Source organism: Solanum tuberosum, unplaced genomic scaffold, assembly GCF_000226075.1.
Source record: "Solanum tuberosum cultivar DM 1-3 516 R44 unplaced genomic scaffold, SolTub_3.0 scf00344, whole genome shotgun sequence".
Classification (NCBI taxonomy): domain Eukaryota; kingdom Viridiplantae; phylum Streptophyta; class Magnoliopsida; order Solanales; family Solanaceae; genus Solanum; species Solanum tuberosum.
Genome location: NW_006239273.1, coordinates 325,647 through 347,411, shown reverse-complemented (window position 1 = coordinate 347,411; position 21,765 = coordinate 325,647). Strand labels below are relative to the sequence as shown.

The window sequence follows — 21,765 nt, the reverse complement described above, 5'->3', positions numbered from 1 at the left end:
CTACCCAAATTAGGGCTGCTTCCACCATAAATTCCAGGTCAGCCCCCCCTCCCCCCAATCATAATTACCCATTAGATTACGTTCTACGGATCGAAAAATAGATTCGAAGAGTTAAAACCTTACCTTTAGCCTTAAAGATGGTGGAAACTGTCAAGAATCGCCTAGGGTTCGTCTCCTAACTCTCAAAGTCGAAAAGTGCAAAATAAAGACATTTTGAGGTTTATTTCCGACTTAAGTCGCGTCGGGTCCACCACAGCGGTCCCCACCCCTCTACAGCGACCCCGCCCTGGCGACATAAATCACCGCCAAAGCGGCTTGCACGAAACAGTGAGCTATTTTAATAATTCCAAGACCCAATTTCACAACACACCTTCAACCAACGACACTCAGAAACTACCCGTTCACGCTAAGATCAATTCCAAGAGTTCTACTCTCCCGAATTCAATTCCGTAAAGTCGTACGGGTTCCTTAACGACTTATCTATCTACTCATGTGATCAAAATCATTATTAGATCACCCAATTGCTACCATATTTTCCTAGACCTCACATACTCCGATTTCGTCCAAATATAGACTAGGTTAGGAAATTCCAAGTTACTATGAAAAAGTTTTTCAACCCAAAAATTTTCCCCGTTGGCTTTTCTATAACGACGGAACCCAATCGTTACATTTCTTTGTCGTCTAATTTATCGTTCTCAATATTTGTAATTATTAGCTTTCGCATAACGCTTTGTGATTTCAATTCTAACACTATACTCAACCTAATTTATATAGCTTATGTTATTAGTTAATTGAGTAGATATACTCATAATTCCAATAGTTATATTGAAGTGCTCTTCATTAAGGGTGTTCGTGGTCCGTTTTGGATCGGTTATTGATTAAAATCAAAACCAAACCAATCTAATCGGGTTTTTAAATTTCTAAAACCAAACCAAACAAAAAAATAACCATCGGTTTGGTTCTGTTTTTCTGTTTATTCGGTTTGAAAGTAATAATTTTTTGAGGACGTACGTATCTCGATAGACACAAACACGTAGTATATGAATAATCCACAGAAAAGCTATTGTTGATTCAATTAAGCAATACTAGAGTTATCATTACACAAACAATGTGATTCAATTAAGAGAAAGTGTGACTATTTTATATAAAGTAGGGTAGGTAAACACTAAAATGAATTTTGATGGATTTTGACTTAGGATTGTTATAGTTGGGCTAAAGTTTTGGGCTTGAGAAAATGATAAAGTTAAAGACTTAAGTTAATTAAAATTAAACAAATTATTTATATTCTATTTATGAATAATATATTTATAAAATTTATATAGCTAATTTATCGGTTTGGTTTGGTTATTTTTGTGGTTGTTTTTAAGTAAAATCAAACCAAATAATATCGGTTTTCAAAATTTAAAACCAAACCAAATATCAATTTTTTTTAATTGATTTGGTTCGGATTGTAATTCGATTTGATTTTTCAACCATAACCATGAACAACCTTACTCTTCATCATTTGTTAAGTAGTCGAGAGGTATTATGAAAATATAATTGTATTTTAATGGAAGCCCATGGATTGCAGATAAAAACATAATCAAGCAAATCAACAAAGTAAATAGCATGTAGCTTCTTGTCTTAAATCTAATCTAGTTTTAAAGAACAAAAAGAAGCAAAAACAAAGAGATGAAGCCATTACACAACACAAACTATCCACCAACCGACTACATTATTATTTGATTTTATTGAACTGACATTTTGATTCTATTTGATTACTTTCTTGCAAAAATTACAGCCATACATTGTTTGATTGATTGATAAAGTAAGTAATAGGCATAATACATAACCGTATATTTTAACTTAGTCTTAACTAACATTTATATTTTTTAATTTTGGATGTGCACAAGTAAACGTTTAAACTTATAGTATCTCTATTTAAAAAAAGATTGACCTAGTTTAACTTGAAACAAAGTTTAAGAAATTAAAGAAAACTTTTCAACCTATTGGTCCTAAATCAAAGTTATATCAGACGTACCAAAATGTCCTTTAATCTATTGAAAACTAAAATTAAAGTATTGTAGAAAAAGGAAAGGAGTCATTATTTTTGAAATAGATAAAACAAAAAGTAAGTCATTCTTTTTTAAAATGGAAAAAGTATAAGATTGAAGAAGTAGACATAGTCGTCCTACATGGCGTTATGTGTGTATTATGTCACATAGGATATGTATGTTTATTTGTTTAATTTTCTATAAATTTAAATACCTATTTGTGTCTAAAATTGAAAGGCATAATAAATATTAGTTGAAGTCAAGTTAATGAGTATTTATATGTCATGTCTAAGTAATATGATTACTCCTTTTTTTTCCTTCTTTATTTGAAAAAAACTAACATGTTGCTCGAATGACTTCCACTATAATTTTCTTGTTATATTTTGAGCAGACAGAAATTATTTTTGCATTATGACCTATTGGTTTAGTTTCTTTGGTACGTTGCAACTTGCAACATCTTCCCTATTAGGGGTGTACATGATCGGATTGGTTCGGATTTTTCAAATTAAATTATTTGTGTTGAATTTTTAAATTTATAAAACAAATCAAACAAATAAAATTTGGGTTTTTCAACCTCAAATTTTTTCAGGTTTTCGGATTTTTGGGGTTTTAGGTAAAATATTCATACAAACATAAAATTAACTTGTACTTCAAATATTTCTTTAGTCCTACCAAAATACAATTATCTAAGGTGTTGCTTAAGAAAATAACACAAAATATGAGATGATTAATGACACTAAAATATCCAACAACAAAAAAATAATGAAATCGCATAAAACAAATATTGTAAATTAGTAAGTCATAATGAAAATGATCATAATTTAAAAGTACTAAATCATGCTAAAATAAGTTTAATAAGTAGTAGCTACATGACTAAATATTAAGGAAAAAATAAAATTAGATTATGTATTTTAATTGTCTAAACCAATGTAAAACTAAAGAACAAATATTCAATATTATTGTCATTCTTAGTGTTGAATTAATTTTCTTTTAGCATTACTATTAATTTGATTTTGATTTGAGTTTTATAATTACCAACATCTATGAATTATAACCTTTATTGGACCATTCAAAATTCTAAGTTTCAAAGTTGAAATAATATATTGAAAGATAAAACTATGAAAAAGTATAAGAAATATTTAAAAATTATATTAAAAATAAATATTTTTATGTATAAAATAAAATTTTAAAATTATATATATATAATGTCGGGTTGGTTTGGTCTCGGGTTGTTTTTTTTTAGTTAAAACAAACCAACCCAAATATAGTCGGGTTTTTTTTATCAATACCAAACCAAGTCAAACCAAACCACTAGTCAAAAAAAATTTCCGCTTTGACTCGATTTGCGATTTAATTCAATTTTCAATTTGATTTTGTACCCCTATTCCCAACATAATATCATCATTTTCTCTACTTACTCATACATCCTACACTCGATGCTCATACTGCAAAAAAAAGAAAAAAAAAAGTTAGCATTTGTGTATTGTTCATATGCGAATTCAGTATTTAAATTTATAGGTTAAAATTTGATATCTTATTACAACTTATTTTATTTTTTTGAAAAATAGGGACTTTAATAGACAAGTCTATAGAGCCTCAAGAAGGAGAGGATAAATATAGTTTGTTTTCACAAAATTAAATGGGTAAGAAATAAGGCTTGGAATAGGAATAGAGTAGATATTTAGTAAATGGGGAGATTAGGGAGCAAGTGATAGAGATTAGGAGGATTAATGAGAAAATGATGGCAATTAGGGATTCAAATGGGAATTGGATATATAGTTGGCTACATGGGTAACTTGTTCGAAACTAATAGCATACATGGAATGAAACTAACCTTAGAAAAGGAACTCTTTCCTTTAGAGATAAGTCTGGATGGTACAAAAGCTATAAGCTTTATCGCCTCAAACCACCCTGCGTACACTAACATTATTCATGATTGCAGAGAGGTTTTACGGTGTCTGGGGGACCCCCACCCCAATCTTGCATAGCTTTCGAGTGGCAGATGCACTAGCCAAGGAAGGTGCCAAAATGAAGGAAGACAACTTTTGTAAATATTTGGAAGTACTCTAGTCATTGTTTGTTTCAAAGCTAGTGGAAGCAGACAAAGTAGGAACTTTTTTTGTTCGTTTTATCAGTTCAATGCCTACTACGAAATATTGTAATAGTTCTACTTCTAGTCTCCACCCCCAACTTCAGGCCTTGCAGCCACTACTCTGTAATGAAGAGTCCAGAGCCAAAATTAAAGGGCAACTTTTTTTCTTCAAAAAACAAAAACGGCACATCAAAAAAATATTAACCAAAAGGGCAACCAGCAGAGTTCCCTTACTTGAGCCACAATCCCCATATACTCAAAGGGTTGATAAGAAAAATAGAGAAAAACAATTCAATAAATTTATGAACATGCATCATGATGAACTCATCCATTAGTGGATGTTTTATAACAAATAATGAAAGATCTTGTGACCAAGAAGACATCAAGTTAGTAATATTAGTCATTCCATGTCCCTGAAATTCGATGACTCTGAAGCTTTTACTATTTCTTGTACTGTTGAAAATTTTAATTTTGCAAATGCTTTGCATGACCTTGGGGTTAGTATCAACTTGATGGCCTACTCAACTTTCAAGACTTTGGGAATGGAAACACTCGACCAATATCAATGTGTTGGTACAGGTTGATAAGTTCATCTTGCCCAAGTATTTTGTGATTTTGGATTGCGAAGTGAACTTTAAAGTCCCAATCATTCTTGTGAGGCTATTCATACCACGGGAAAAGCCTTATGTGATGTAGAAACTTGAGAGATTACCTTTAGAGTTGGGGAGGAACAAGTGGTATTTCATGTGTGCAAGTCAATACGGCAATCAATGAGCAATAAAGTGTATTGATTTGGTGACCAATGTCATCATTCATGGCACAAGTGATACAATTAATGTGAGTGATGTGTTGGAAGTCGTCTTGCTTAATATGGATTCTAATGAGATAGATGGTTTTGTGGAGTGTGTTAACTCTCTATAAGGACTAAATTCATACAACTACACACCAAGAAATTTGTCCTTCAACCTTGACAATAGGAAGATCACTCCTATAACAAAGCCTTCATTTGAAGAGTCATCATCAATATAATCCTTGATTTCTCTCATTCTTTTTATTTGAGAATTCTACATGGTATCAGAAACATAAGCTCTTCCACTCTCTAAGTATTGAATAAAAAAATAACCATACGTCCAACTGCAATATTGGCTCCCCCTACCAATACCCTGTCAACTATTTCTTTTCACCACCTCATTGCCTCTTGTTCTATTTGTTATCTCCTGTATCCAGGTTAGTCAAAAATTCAGAAACAGAAAAAAGATGAAACAGACAGAATTAGTTTTAATCCGAGTCCACAGAAATCACTGTGTTTCCTTAAGAAATTTAATCCCCTCACTGTACCCGAGGTTGCAGATTAATTTCTCCCAAGATAAAACGGATTAACCTGTTAAAGAAGTAGCGGTACCTCAAACTTCAATAACTTCAGCGAACGCAAGAACAGCAACAAGAGCACACACAGACTTTGTCAATCGACAATTTTATTTATGAGAGAAAATGTATGCAGAGAGGAAATTTTTTTCCAGAACATTGTGTCCTTTGAGAAAAGTAACGATTTTTGCCAAATCCAAATCCAAATCCGAAGCCGAAGCCGAGGCCGAGGTCGAGCGAGCGACGACGACGGCGCGAGGGGCACCTTCTTCTTAACCCTTTAAGAAGTAAAGGAAGTGTTTCCTAATATAAGGACAACAATTTCCTCTCTTCTACCGATATGGTAAAAATGACTATTCATTTGCACTTTTGCAATGACTTTTCATTTTCCCTCCAAAATTGGTTCCCCCATTTTCATTAGTTCTTCCACTTTTCCATTTTCTCTTTTCATTTCCCATTCATACCTTGCTAAACCCAACACTATTAAACTTAAGCCAACAAACTATCTTATATAGAGGACACAAATAATGCAGTTGATTCAGATGATAAGATTAACTTATCTCGTCAAGGAGAATAAACCAACTAAAGGTAGTTGTTCCATCAGAAAGGCTGCTAAGAAAGCTACAACTATTACTATTGAGAAAGATGCAAAAGAAAATGGAAGCATTAATGACGGGAGGAGAAAGATGTATAGTTAAGGAGTTGGATCTTAGACACCTTAACAAAAGAAAGTATGTATCTGATTGTGTGAGTTGCTCAACTGCTAAAGAGATATGAGACTTCTTGGAAGAAGTCTATCTTCAAGCAACAAAAGATAAGGAGTTTCAGCTCAAACAATAATTGCAAAGTGTTAGACTAAGAACTAAGAATATTGATGAACACATTAAGGAATTCAAAGGCATATGTGATGGTCTTGCATTCATTCACAAACATTTGGATGAAGATAGCAAAGTAATCAATTTTGCTAGAGGTTCAGGTCTCAAGTATAAGACCTTTAGGACTGTCATGCTAGGTAAGCACACCATATCCCACCTTTAATTGATTTGTTAATATTCTCAAGGCTTTTGATAAGAGAGAGGATGAGGAAGAGGTGCCATAACACAACCATAACGTGGCATTCTCTGCTTAAAGGGGAAGGGGAAGAGGAAACTACTCTCAGAGAAGAGGAAACAACAACTTCAACTCCCAGAGGAAGAGGAAACACTTCAACTTCAACAAATAATTCAGGTATTCTATCTGAACTTAAACACTATAATGAATATGATAAAATCATTGTTGGGAATGGATCGCAGTTATCCATAATACGTGTTGAAAATACAACTAGATCAGCTCTAAAATTACAAGAGGTTCTTGGACTAAGATTACTAAGACTCTACTCTCAGTTAGTAAACTTACAAAAGACAATTGTTGCACTCTTGAATTTGATGAAACTAACTTTGTTGTAAAGAACAAGAAGACAAGGGCGCTACTGGCCAAGGGATCTAAGAGTAGTGGACTCTATGCTTTGAAAGATAACAATCTATATGCCCTAACTGCTACACAAGACTGGAAGACATCAAACAACATTTGACATACTAGATTAGGACATCCTAGTTTGAAGTTGTTAAAAGTTTTGAATAGTAATAGTTGCATTGATGTTAGTAGTTGGAATAAAATGTCTATTGTTTGTTCTAGTTGCCGGTTAGGAAAAAATTCCAAGCTTCCATTTGGCTTGAGGAATAAAATTTTAAACGAAGCTTTATTAAAAATACATTGTGATTTGTGGGTACTTACTCCTGCTAAATCTTCTCAGCATATGAGATATTATGTAGCGTTTGTAGATTATCACACAAGATATACTTGGCTACATCTACTAAAAACGAAGTCTGAATATTTTAAAATATTTGTCAAATTTCAGAAAATGGTGAAAAAATATTTTTTTAAACAGATTAAGATATTCTAACGTGATGGAGGTGATGAATTCATTAAAACAAATTTCATTAAACATCTAAAAGTTTGTGGTATTGTAAGGAACATTCTTATTTTCTTAAAAAATCTGAACAAAATGGAGTCTCAAAAAAAAAAAAAAAACACAGGCATCTTGTTGAGACTGGCTTAACTCTTCTATTCCATGCTAATCTTCCATTGTTCCTATGGGTTGATGCTTTTCTCACTGCCGTATTCCTCACTAATAGATTCTCCTCTTCATTCTTAAAGATGGTGACTCCATTTGTTAAGTTATATTGTGAGCAACCTGATTACAACAGCTTAAAGATGTTTGGTTGTAGGTGTTTCTCATATATCAAGAATAGCAACAAGTTCAGTCCAAAGACCTACTCTTGACACACAAATTCTATCTTCTAATTATTGTCTATACTTTGTTATGATGAGTTTCTTTTCTATAATCTTTGTTAGATTATGACTTCTAGTTTTGTACTAGAAGAGCTTGTTGAATCTTGAGGACTACATCTATATACCAGGTGAAATATACTTAAAGGATAATGCTGACACGCCTCAAACTTTGGTTAATTCCTTACCAATGTTCATGAAAAAGACATCACCTCTAATTACATTTAATGGTCAATTAATAATTAATCAAGGAGTCATAAGTTCATTGGATAAGGAATCAATTATCTGTTATACAAGGCTTATGAAAAGGATGGTCAACTTAGAATAATATAACTCATATGAATGGTATTAAGAGATCGAATGAATCTAGACAAACACATATATTCTTCTTATTGATTCATTTCATTTCAAATGTAGAATTGGACGTAGGGCCACTGCCATACTAATCAAAATTTGATCTTTACACACAAACTGTTGGCCATATGATTTTGTGCAGTATTATTGACTACTTGAACAGGTACTTGATAACAAATGACCAAGATAAAACCATTTTTGACAAGTGTCATTCCACTTGGTCTGGTTATAACAAGTGTCCCTTGTGATGAGAAGTATAAATAGAAAGGCAGAAAAAGAGACATCGACTTTACTTTTGTCAAATAGTGACAGGTGTCTTATCATGACAATGACAAAAGTAGAAGTACTAATCCTAGAAAATAGATGTATTTTATCAACTTATCCTTAATAAATATCTTTAAAAAATAGTGTAACTCAATCTATTGCATTTTCACATTTTTAGTTAAATTTTAATATTCTAACTTTATATTATACTCCCTCCGTTTCACAAAGAATGACCTCCTTTCCTTTTTAGTCAGTTTCAAAAAGAATGACCTCTTTCCTTTTTTGGTAACATTTTACTTTTTACTTTCCACGTGGCATGTTTAAGACCACAAAATTAAGGGCAATTTTGTACATTTGACATAACTTTAATTTAGGACCACAAGATTCAAAAGTCTTCTTTATTTACTTAAACTCCGTGCCAAGTCAAACCAGGTTATTTTTTGTGAAACGGAGGGAGTATATTTTTTATTGAAAATTTACATTGTTTACTGTAAGTTTTAGATTATGAATCACCTACGTGGACTCAACCCGACCTGACCCAACCTGATAAAGTTTTTGAAATCAAGATAAATACAATTTTAAAAAGGGTGGAAATTGTTACAGGGTATAACTACTGAACCACCACTTTCACTCCCTTTTTATAATTATGTTTCACCCTTTTGCAAAAAGATATGAGAAACAGAAAAAGAGAACAAATTTCTTTCTTCATATGAACATCAACAAACAAATTGACATTTAATTTGTGAATCAAAATCTGTGTTTTCTAGTGAGTCAGAGAGTGATTTGGAGCAAAATTTTCTAGCTTACAAATTTTACTCTGCTGCAACAATAAGCTACAGTACCAATCTTACATTGTACCTTAGTAATTTCTTACATTTACATTTTTACTTCATAATGTATGTGTAATCTTACCCCTCCAAATCTCATTTATAGGAATACACAGAGTATGTTTTAATTATTAAATGTATATATGTCAACATAAAAAAAACAATCTCTCAAGATCCTACAGACTGCTGAACATGTAGCCATTACGGTTGATGACCGCTAGAGGTGGCAGAATGGGTAAGAAAAAAGATCTTCTTTTTGGGAAGGGGGTGGGGTGATAAAGAAAACTTAAAAATAAATATAAACTTTTTTTTATAGAAAAACAATTTTTTTTACATTTTGGATTAGGGGTGGGGGTGGGGATGATAAATAAAAATTAATCTTTTTTTTTAAAAAAAATTGTGGGTGTGGGAGGCGAGGAGTGGGGTGAAAACTTTTGTTTTTTGAAGTTTATAACAGGATTCTTACTATGATATGAGTATTTATATTTATTCATATAGTTTATCGGGTAATTCATTTTTGTTCATTTAAAATATGAGTCGAATCAATTATTTATTCATTTTATTTAACTTGTTTTTCATCGACTCATATTCAACTCAACTCGCTCATTTCTACTCCTATGACGATGAATACATGGTGTGGTATCATCGTATCAGACGCACACGGCACATTGATTGGCAACCCGGTCCATTCATCGGGGTAGGGCTGGTCATTGATTCATTGCATATGCAGGGCAATATAGAGCATTGATAAGCTAAGTAAATTTCACTTTTAATTAATAATCTTAGTATAGAAAGAGATACTCTTCTTGGGGATGAAAAAGAAAGTAATCCATTTAAATTGGGATGAAGGGAGTATTTAAAAGGATAACTTACCTAAATCTCACTATTATAGGAGTTAATTACTTAGATTCACGCTAATTTACAATATTAAGTTCTTTATCATATTTTGGGTCTCAGATACATGTATCTGTTATGTAAGGCATATACATATTAATAAGTGTGTCTAATTAAAGAGTATAACTAAAAGTTACTGTTAATTAAGAAGTGTTCATATTAAGGGATACAACTAGAAGTCATTAATTAAGGAGAAAATCACACTTGCAACAACTTTAGAGGATATGACATATCACAACTTCTAAAAAGAATAAAACAATCAAAATTCTTTTTTTTTAATTGGCAATTCAGTAAATTTTAGATTTTTTAATTCAGAATCATGAACTCTTATTCAAATACACACATATATTTTGCCAGATACATATACAGTTATTAGATACACTGATAAAAACTAGCTACATATAATCTTAACTCAATAATGTGTTAGATACATCAATAATGTGTCAATTACATGCGTAAATTTCCAATATATGCATATATTTTATCAGATACATATAAACTTAATTAGATACACTAATAAAACTAGATACATATAATCTTAACTCAATAATGTGTTAGATACATCAATAATGTGTCAATTACATGCGTAAATTTCCAATATATGCATATATTTTATCAGATACATATAAACTTAATTAGATACACTAATAAAACTAGATACATATAATCTTAACTCAATAATGTGTCAGTTACATCAATAATGTGTCAGATACACGTGTTAATCTCCAACTGGTCCGACATCTCACCACGGCAGTGTTTACTTCACATTTTGGTTTGACGTTGTTGTTCGTTGTGCCTGGATCCGACAGATCTCCACAGAGTCACCAAAATTTTCATTTTTTCATCACCATCGACTATTCAAGATTTGAAGAAGAAGAAGAAGAGGAGGAGGAGGAGGAGGTCCTCAAGACGCAGCCGAGCATGCCGCAGAGGCTATTTGCAGGCAAAATATGTAGTCAGAGATGAAATTCGAGTGTTGCATTAGTGTGGCCATGAATTTTATGTAAGATGCATCAATATTTGGTTAGACGAGGAGGAGGAGGAGGTCCTCAAGTCGCTTCTGAAGTTCAATTACACAGCCGAGCATGCCGCAGAAGCTATTTGCAGGCAAAATATATATGTAGTCAGAGATGAAATTCGAGTGTTGCATCAGTGCGGCCATGAATTTTATGTAAGATGCATCAATATTTGGTTAGGCTCACGTTTGTCATGTCCTTCCTGTCGGCACGTGGAATTGAGTAATGATTAAATAGATACAAATCTAAACATGTAATGCCCATTTTTTTTCATATATGACTTTCAGAGATTTAATGGTGAAAATCATGATGGAGAGAAGAAAGGAAGAGGGAGAACGGTGGTAGAGGACGTGGGTGGGAGGTTCAAGAGAGGGGGAGGGGATCGGAGTTGATTAACATGAAAGCCTTAATTAGGGGTGGTTTAATGCGCAAATAACTAATTTAGGCTATTAATTAAGGATATGTGCATCTGAATGTCTCTTCTACAATAATATATGATAGAAACTTCTTAAATAATGGTACGATATATAATTATTTAAAAGTATAGCTACTATCCGTATATATGATAGTAGAATATGTCTAATTAGATAGTTTTACCTATTTAAAAGTAAAAACAGAGAAAGAAAAAAATAACAACTTTTGAATCCATTTTCCATTGTTCCTCATTTACCCTTCCAATAGGAACTTGGGAGATAATATAAAGACCAAAGTGGAATAAGAAGAATAAACTCACTCACAATTATTTTCCTCCCTTCCTCTTCTTAGGGTGTTACTTGTGTATCCAAATCCATATTTCATTATGTTATGCTCTTTCCCTCTCTTTGTCAAACCCTTTTATAATAGGCCTATTTTCCACTCCATTGACCATGCTGGCCAAGAAAAGAAATCAAGAAACTTTATTTCAAGTAGTGGCTCTTCTAGTTATTATTTTAATAATAGGCCAAAACCAATTAGAACTAGTATTTCAACTAACCAAGAAAAGTTTCACAAGCATGACCAATATTCCAAAGACTTCAACTTTTATGGTGAGTATATATGTCCATATATAATCACATCTATTTTATCAAGTCACTTTTTATTACATATTGGAGTAGGTAATCCACTTTATAATTTTATTACTAAAAAATTGTGAATTGCCAAAGAATGCGTCCCATCAACAATTGGCTCGTCAATAAGGAATTTCTGATAAAAAGTGTCAAAAATTCATCGAATATTTCTTCGTTAATAATATTTTCAAAATTACAAATTTCACTTATTTTTTTGCTGATAAATTATGTAAATATATTTCGAATGATACGATTGTATTAGATTTTAAATTTGTACATTATTGATGCATATAAAGTTAAATTCATAATTCAAATTTTGTCCTATTCATTTTGTTGCTAGACTATAGTTCTAATCTTCAGAATTTGTTAATCAAAAACAAGAATAAAGTAGTGCTTAATTAAATTATGCTAGTAGCTTAGCTTTAAGGATTTTATTTATTTTTAATATATAAGCTTATAAATAGTCATGTATGCTCATTTTAAAAACATAGGTCCTCGACAGGCGAGACAAAAAAGAAAAAATAGATGATAGAAAGATTTGGTCCCAGTTGGTCTCGTCTATGAATTTTTCTTTCCCTATCCTATTTATCACCTTTTTATAGCAATATCAAGTTATATTTAGTAAAACAAATTGTCTAACTCTATTTAAATTTTCAACAGATTCTTCTCTAGCAAAGGAAAAACCTAAACATGATGAAGATGGTTTTAAGAAGGCAAAGTCAAGAGGTTTGAAGATTTATAGAGAATTAAAGAAAGCTAAGCAACCTATTTCTCATGGAAGTAGACTATCAAGTTTCTTGAACTCACTTTTTACAAATGGAAAAAAAACAAAAAATTCCTCAAATGATAATGAGGATAGAAAAATAAAATCAGCAAATGCATCAACTTGTTCTTCATTTTCTAGATTAAGTTTAAGCAAAAATATTATTAGTACTCCATGTGGACAAAATAATTATGACATGGACCAACAAAATGTGGAGGCTATAAATGGAATTAATAGAAATTATGTTCATGAAGAATATGAAGATGAAGATGATGATGAAGGTGCAAGTTATGCAAGTTCTGATTTGTTTGAGCTTGATATCTTTTCTTCCATGGGATTAATGGAATTACCTGTCTATGAAGCAACAAATCTTGGTACTAATTATCTAGCCATTGATGCAAATGGTAATTAATTTGCTTATGTAACTCTAAACAAATTTGTAAAATTGTATTATTATTATTATAGTTGTTGGTATTTTTAGTTATTAATGAATGAGGATGCAAAAGTAAAAATTATCATATTCATATTGTATAAAATTGATTGTGTAGAATTCTAAGTTATTGTCTTAATGAGAATTATTCAACTATTATGTTCATAACCTATGGGTTGTTTATTTACTCACCATAATGTTGAATTTCCTAAACTTACATATTTTGATGTCTTTCTTTTTATGAGAGATAACATATACAGAGATAAACATTGTATCCTTTATTAACTTTCTTTAATTTCTTGGTAAATTTTTGGGCAATTGTATTTGTACAACTCTAAGCTACTAACCATGAGTGTGCATGTATTTGAAAGATTGGTGGAACCTTATGGGTAACTGATTTTAAGAATTTGTATCGAAATCGGATCGAATTATTTTCAAGATAGTGACTTGCCACGATACATGTTTATGATAATTTATTACAATTTTTAATTATTCATGGTCAATGTTAAATTGTACTCCCTTCTTCCTATTTCATGTAGCACCTTTTGACTTGACATGGTTTTTAAGGAAAAAATTGAGACTTTTGAAACTTGTGGCCTAAAACAATCCTTAGATATTTGTATGGTTTAGAATCATTTCATTAAAGATAAAAAAAAAAATTAAAGTTAAATTGTTCCTAATTATAGTAAGGTAACAATCTTTTTTAGAAAAACTAAAAAGGAAAGTGTGTCACATAAAATGGGACAGAGGGAGTACTATTTTTCCTAACAGTTTGAAAGCGATTTCTTACATACAATATTGATCAAATGACAATTTATGGAATTCAATCATTCAAGTCAGATAGCATTTATTTTCGCTAGTATCCGACCAGCATGAATTTCTTTTGTGTATTATGATATTTCTAGAAAGCCAAAGAAATAAATAATGGGAAATAAAATATAAGTATTGAGTACCAACCTCTACTCTTGGAAAAGATGGATCCGACCTCTTCCTTTCTATTTAATTAGGAAGAGAAAGTCATTGTCGATGTGATAGTATGAGTAGACGGTGCTCGTCTCTTTTCGAGTTCATAATCGATGCTATTGAATCTGCAGTAAAAAAAAATATCATCAGTTCTTTGAAAAAGAATACTTCCGCCTAATTTTTCAAAACTTGAGGCTTTGGATGAAAATAATATTAAACATTAATCTTAAAAAATACTTATTTTCTTTGAACAATTAGAAGTGGATTATGTTTGCTTGATGAACCTATGTTCCTAGCTGACACTATTGTTGGTTCTAGCACTGTTATAGTTATTGATGATGATGCTAAAGAGAAGTTCAAAAAAGATTTTAAAAAAAATTGTTAGAGGACATCAACAATAACCATATGACTATTGATGAGCAGTGGACTAAGAAAAATATATAGTTATTGGTTCAACAATTTAAATTGGTAATCATATTTGTTCTTCAATATTAATAACTCATGCTCATTTTTTAACGCGTATGACTTCTATTTTTAAGTCATATCAACTTTTAATCATGCTAAGCAACAGGTGATATATGAATATTATGTGAAGAACAAAAATCAAAATTATTTTAGAATTTGTCCTGAATTTCCTACCTTATTTGCTAAGAGAGAGTTCTCTCGATAGATTTTATGCTTTTTCAACATTAGAATTTCCAATATATATGTTGAGGTGTACCTTGCAGGGGCGGAACCAGCATGTCTTTAGCGGGTTCATTCGAACCCCCTTCGGCGGAAAATATTACTATATATACATGGTTAAAATTATTTTTTAGATGTATTTAATAGATGTTGAACCCCCTTCGACTAGTTCGTATGTTTACTCCTTCGGATTTTGAACTCCTTTATTGAAAATCCTGGCTCTGCCACTGGTACCTTGGTTGTAATCTGTTAAAATCAGTTAATTATTCTATTAGGGATCGTTTGGTTGGAAACAAGTTATCCCAGGATAAGTTATCCTAGGGTTAGTTATATGGGACAACTTATCCCATTACTATGATATAAATGGTGGAATAATTTATCCCAAACATGGCAACCAAACAACATAAAAAAAATTTATCTCATCACTATCTCCTTATCCCTTCACTATTATTTCTAATCCCTCACACCAAACGAGCCCTTAGATTATTAGCTTAGAAGCTCCTGCTATACAAGAGAAGTTGCTCATTTATTCAGATGGACACACATTACCATGTCCATTACGCCAAATGTATAACTTTTGTCAAGGGTGTCCAATTTTAAATATTTATTCATTAAATATAGAATTTGACATATATATACAACATAATTTTCTGACGAAAGGTGTCCAGTTGAACACCCTGGGATGGTTGTAGCTACGCCACTGCATGCAGTGTTCCATTAATCTTGTGCACTTCATGGAAGTGAACAATATATGTTGGTCACTTTATCTAGCCATAACAAATATTATGTTATTTTAGTATAGTTTTTTTTATCGTCTAATTATCATCATTAAGATTTGTAATTGTTTTATGATTTCTATCCTAACATTATAACCTAATATAACTTATGTTGTTAGTAAATTGAGTTTTTTTTTTCAGATTATAGTCCAACCTCCCAAGGTAACTTCCTGAGGTAGTGAGGAATTCGGTTAATCAAGAGAGAAATACAAATATGAAGGGGACACAAGGCAAAACCTTCAAGGTTTTAGTACTAACTAGGCCAAACACCAACACATAGGCCTGGGACCTTAGGTTTTAAGTTATTATGCATATATGATATAACCTAGATTGAGTTGATATACTCATAATCTCAATAATGAACATTAAAATGTTCTACATCACTTGCTAAGATATTTAAGAGGTATTATATATGATTGATAGTTGTATCTTAATAAATCACTTACGTGAATGTAAAAGTGTGGTCATCTAAGAAAACGTGGTAGGAGAGAAAAAAAACTAATCAGACAAATCAACAAAGCATATAACATGTAGCTTCTTGTCATAATCTAATTAATCTAGTTTTAAAGTACAAAAAGAAACAAAAACAAAGAGATGAAGCCATCACATGACCACACTAATGATAAGTTCAACTTCATGATTTGGTGCACAAATCATCCTACCAACCGACGATACTATTATTTGATTTATTTGACTGATAGTTTGTTTTTATTTGATTTCTTTCTTGCAAAAATTAGACCATACATCGTTTTGTTTGATTGATTGATACGTAAGTGTAATATTATTACCACTTTTTTGTTTCATTATTTCAAAAATTGACAAGTTGCTCAAATGATTTCCACTATAATTCACTTGTTATATTTTTTACCAGACTGAAATTCTTTTTTGCATTGCCACGTTGAATTTCCTAATTAATTAGTTGCAACTTGCAACATTTTCCATACCTAATATATTCCACCATATATTTTTTTCTCTATATTATTTAGCACTTAATACATATTTGGACATCTCAATCCGACCTTGTATTTATTAAACAACTTTGTCAATTCAAATTTGGATCATTTAAACTTTTTTTCAATAATCCACTAAAAATATAAAAATATGTGTAATATACTCGTGGTAACTCTGATATTTTGTTATTTTTAAAAAAAGTTGAAAATAGCAAACTATATATACAAAAAGTTTAATCAATACATGAACTCTATAAGAACCACTTCTAATTTCAGGTACCAATGAGACATGACGAAAAGCCCGGGGGGAGGGGGCGGGGGGGTTGATTTATTTTTTTATTTTAGATTTGAATTATTTTAATTTAGATATAATCTTTTGCAAGTAGAAAGATAGTGGGAGGGAGAAATAGAATAATGATAATATGGGCTTTCATAATTTATCGGTGAATAAGATGATAATGATTGTCAAATCAATTTAAAGAAATGGAGGAGAAAATTGTAATAGTGTTTTTAGATGAAAACGATATATTATGGTGAGGGAGAGGGTGAGGTGACTAAAGAAAAGAGAGAAATGAGAAGGGTGAGTGGGGGTGAATGGTGATACCGACAACACGAATGATGATGATGTTGGAAGAAGTTGTGGCAACAAAAGAAAGAGATAATAAAAAATATTTAATTAAAAGTATCGTTCATATGTTAAATATACGATATTGTATTTGCTTTGTGATATTAGCAAAAGATATCTAATAAATATTCATTAAAAATAACTATTAATTATAAGATGTCAAAATGGAATATAGAGATAGTTTTAAGAAATTGTATATGACTTAAACCTTCAATTTATTGTTAAATTAAAACCTCTCTTTCTTAAATAAAACAACATTATGTCACTCTTGTGTCTTCCTTCCCCTTTAATTCATGTACCAATGAACTATTAACTACATAATCATTCAAGCAAAACATGGAGATCAAAAGAGGGAGGGAGGGAGAATGAGGTGATTCATTTTTTTTAAAAAAATTAGATTCAATTATATGAGTTTAGATATAACTTTTTCAGGTAGAAAAGAGAGAGGGAGGGGAAAATGGAGTAATGATCAGAAGGGTGGATGGTGATAATAGAGACAACAGAAATGGTGATGGTGTTTGAAGAAGTTGTGACTAAGAAAGAAAGCAATAATAAAATAATTAGCTAAAAGTACTTCTCACACGCTGAAATATATATGCGTATTATATTGCATCTTCTCTTGTCATGTTAATAAAAAGTGTCTAATAAATACTTATTTTGAAAAGTGATAAATGATAATATTTGATAGAAATAAATTTTAAATAAAATGTCAAAATAAAATAGGAAGATGACTTTAAGAGATTGTGTATGACTTAATTAGCCTTCAATTTATTGTTGATTAGAATATCTCTTTCTTAAATAAAACAACAATATGTCACTCTTTTGTCTTCTTTCCCTTTTAATTCACCCCCAAAACTTAAGTAAATACTCCCTCCGTCCCTTTTTAGTTGTCCACTTTAGAAATGGCACACAGATTAAGACAACAATGATTAGCACAGTGAAGTTACAATTTTACCCTTATGACAACTTTTCACTTCAAAATTACAACCACTTATTTGAATTCAAGTGAAATAAATTGGAGGGAAACAACATACACTTTTACAATTTTCAAGAAGTGTAAATAAGGGTATAATAGAAAAAATTTTGTTGTCCTTTCTTGATTTGTCAAAATGGACAACTAAATAGGGACAACCAAAAAAGGAAATATGGACAAGTAAATAGGGACGGAGGTAGTAAGAAGCAACTGACACAACATGGATTGGACATAAGGTCACTTCCACACTGATCAAAATTGAGATTATTGTGAACAAGGTAACATGAAGAAAAGAGAAAAAAAAAAGGATAAGGCATAAGTATCTTCCTAAATTATGATCGAAATCTCTGAGATACACCTTAACTAAACTAAGGTCCTATTATCTTTCTGAACTTATTTTTTTTTGTAATTTTATACACATTTTGTCTTACGTAGCACACTATGTGACTCCACGCAATTGAGGCGCGTGAGAGATATTTGGATGTTACGTGAAGATTTGAATTTTTGTAAATGGAAGATCTTATAAACAATAGTATCCACAATATAGTCATACATAAAAGAATTTTGTTTAGAGAGAGATTATTCGTGTTCTCTTATTTGATTTTACGTTTTTTTCAATATATATATGTAGGTCACTTGATCAAATCATAATAAATATTATTATTTTTGGTAAAGTTTTTCTTAATTTGTCGCCTAATTTATCGTCATTAAGATTTGTAATTATTAGTTGGGAAAATGCATAAATTCACTCTTGAACTTGTTCTGAAAAGTCAGTTACACGCTTAAACTATCGTGACGACCTATTACACATTTGTACTACTGAAAAGTGAATTTATTTACCCCTAGAGATGTATAAAACCACTCTCAAATGAGAGGTGTATTACACTCGTACCACAACAATGTCATCTCAATGCCACATCAGATGTCATGTCAGATTTTGAAAAAAAACATCCATGTCATTCAATTGCTTCATCTTCAATGAACACTACTATGGAACTACTATTACTGCCACAATATCAGTACCAAATTCATATATTTCACCATCAAAAATTAAAATAGTTGCCACAAATTTCACTACCTACGATCAAATCCACTATAGAATCACACAATCACCATCGTCTCCACAAAATTGTAAAGAACCACCACAAAATTCAACACTCATTACCAAACTCAACACCAAAATCACATCAAAAGGTACAAACCACCCACCAAATATCACCACCACCATTATCAATATTGATTTTTTTTCTTCACCACCTTCAATTCTCTTTTTTTGTCACCCACCACCAACAAATCCATCATTATATTTTATTTTGTAAACTCAATCATCAATTTTATCAATGACCAACAAAGTCGAAGAGAAAAATCGGATATGAAAGGTGATGATAAAAAAAAAATAATTAAAAATGATCAAGAAAAAGACATGAGTGGCGTGTGAAGAAGAAGATGTGTGGGGTGGAGGTTGGGGTAGGGGTGAGGATGGTGGTGGAAAAAGGATTTTGATTGATTTTTTTACTTTATAATTTTTTACCAAACACGTTTATTTATTTTTTTGCCACATCAACTTTAGGGGATAAATAAATTTAATTTTAAATAATAAATGTATGAAATAGATCATCATGATAGTTTAAACATATGACTGACTTTTTGGAACAAGTTCAGTAGTATATTTGTACCTTTTCCCGTATTAGTTTCTGCATGACATCATGGCCCTATGATTTTAATTCCAGCACTATACTCAACCTAATTTAATTTATATTGTTAGTAGATTAAGTAAATATACTCATAATCCCAACAGTGAACACTGAAATAATCTTCATCATTTGCTATGATATTTAAGAAGTATTATAAATTGGTGTTTGCCTTTTAATAAATTGTCTACGTGAATGTAAAGATGTGATTGTCATGCATGGAGAACATGGCTTTAGATTTTTGTTCTAGTATTGGACCCCATGGGTTGCATAGAAAAAATTAATCAGACAAATCAACAAAGTACATAACATGTGGCTTAAACGTGTCTTAAATCTAAGCTAGTTTTAAGGAACAATACTTGTGAAAGAACAAAAGGAAGCAACAAAAAAAGAGATGAAGCCATAATCACCACACTAACAATAAGTTCAATTCATTTAGTACACAAAGTCACAAACCATCCCACCAACAGACTATACTATTATTTGATTTTATTGGACTGACATGTTTGTTTTTGTTTGATTTCTTTCTTGAAAAATTAGACCATACATCATATTATCACCACTTTTTTCCTTCATTATTTGAAAAAAAAAATGACATGTTGCTTGAATGACTTCTACTATAATTCTATTGGTTGCATGGTATTGGTTGAATCTCCTTAGTTGCAAGTTGCAACATCTTCCATACCTAATTACACTATTTTCTCTACTTACTCAACATTTAGCACTCAATGCTCATAATGCAAAGGGAAAACCAAATGTTGGCATTATAGTGTGTTCGGATGAGTTAATTTCTCAAAAGGTCATTCAACTTTGATAATTTATCTAATAAAGTCATTGAACTATATTTTGTATCAATAAAATCACTCAACTTAGATTTTTATATCAATAAAATCACTCAACCAAATATGTCATTAAATATATCAAATATAAATATAAAACATGATATTTATTGACCTAGAGATGGCTTATGATAAAGTTTCAAGAGAATTTTTTATGGAGATGCTTAGATGTCGGAGGTATATTTATGGCTTATAGTAGAGCAGTTATGATGGATCTAAGATCAAGTGAGGACAGTTAGAAGTTACTTAGAACACTTTTCGGTCATGATGGGGTTACACTAAGAATCGAGTCTTAGCCCGTTTATATTTACTTTGGTGATGGATGAATTGACGCAGTATATACAAGGTGAAGTGTCATGAATATGTATGGCATTCGCATGACATAGTACTAACTGACAAGACTCGCAATAGAGTTAACCCACTAGGTTGGGGTCTGGAGGCAAACTATATATGGAGTCTAAAAGGTTCAAGCTGAGAAGGACCAAAACTGAATACTTTGAGTGCAAGTTCAGTGATGCAACATAGGAGGCTACTGTGGAAGTGAGGCTTGATACTCAAGTCATCCCTAAGAAAGAATGTTTGAAGTATCTTGAGCCTTTAACTCAAGATAATGGGGAGATCGACGATGATGTCACACATCATATTAATGATAGATGGGCAAAATACAAGTTCATCTCTAAAGTCTTGTGTGATAAGAAGGTACCACCTAAACTTAAAGGTAAGTTCTAGAAGGCGATGGTTAGACAGACTATATTAATTATATGTTGTGGTATATATGTTGGTGAGTCAATAACTCCCATGTTCAAAAGATGAAAGTTGCAGAAATAAGGATGGTGAGGTAGATGTGTGGAC

General features: G+C 31.4%; 1 protein-coding gene across 1 annotated transcript; it reads left to right on the top strand.

The window, feature by feature from the left end:
* Positions 1 to 11,915: 11,915 nt before the first annotated feature.
* On the top strand, positions 11,916 to 13,447 carry LOC102593309 (protein BIG GRAIN 1-like B). The gene is made up of 2 exons (XM_015315239.1): positions 11,916 to 12,198; positions 12,880 to 13,447. The coding sequence occupies exons 1-2, from the start codon at positions 11,973 to 11,975 to the stop codon at positions 13,392 to 13,394; spliced, it is 741 nt and encodes a 246-aa protein (XP_015170725.1). The 5' UTR covers positions 11,916 to 11,972; the 3' UTR covers positions 13,395 to 13,447.
* The last annotated feature ends 8,318 nt before the right edge of the window (positions 13,448 to 21,765 follow it).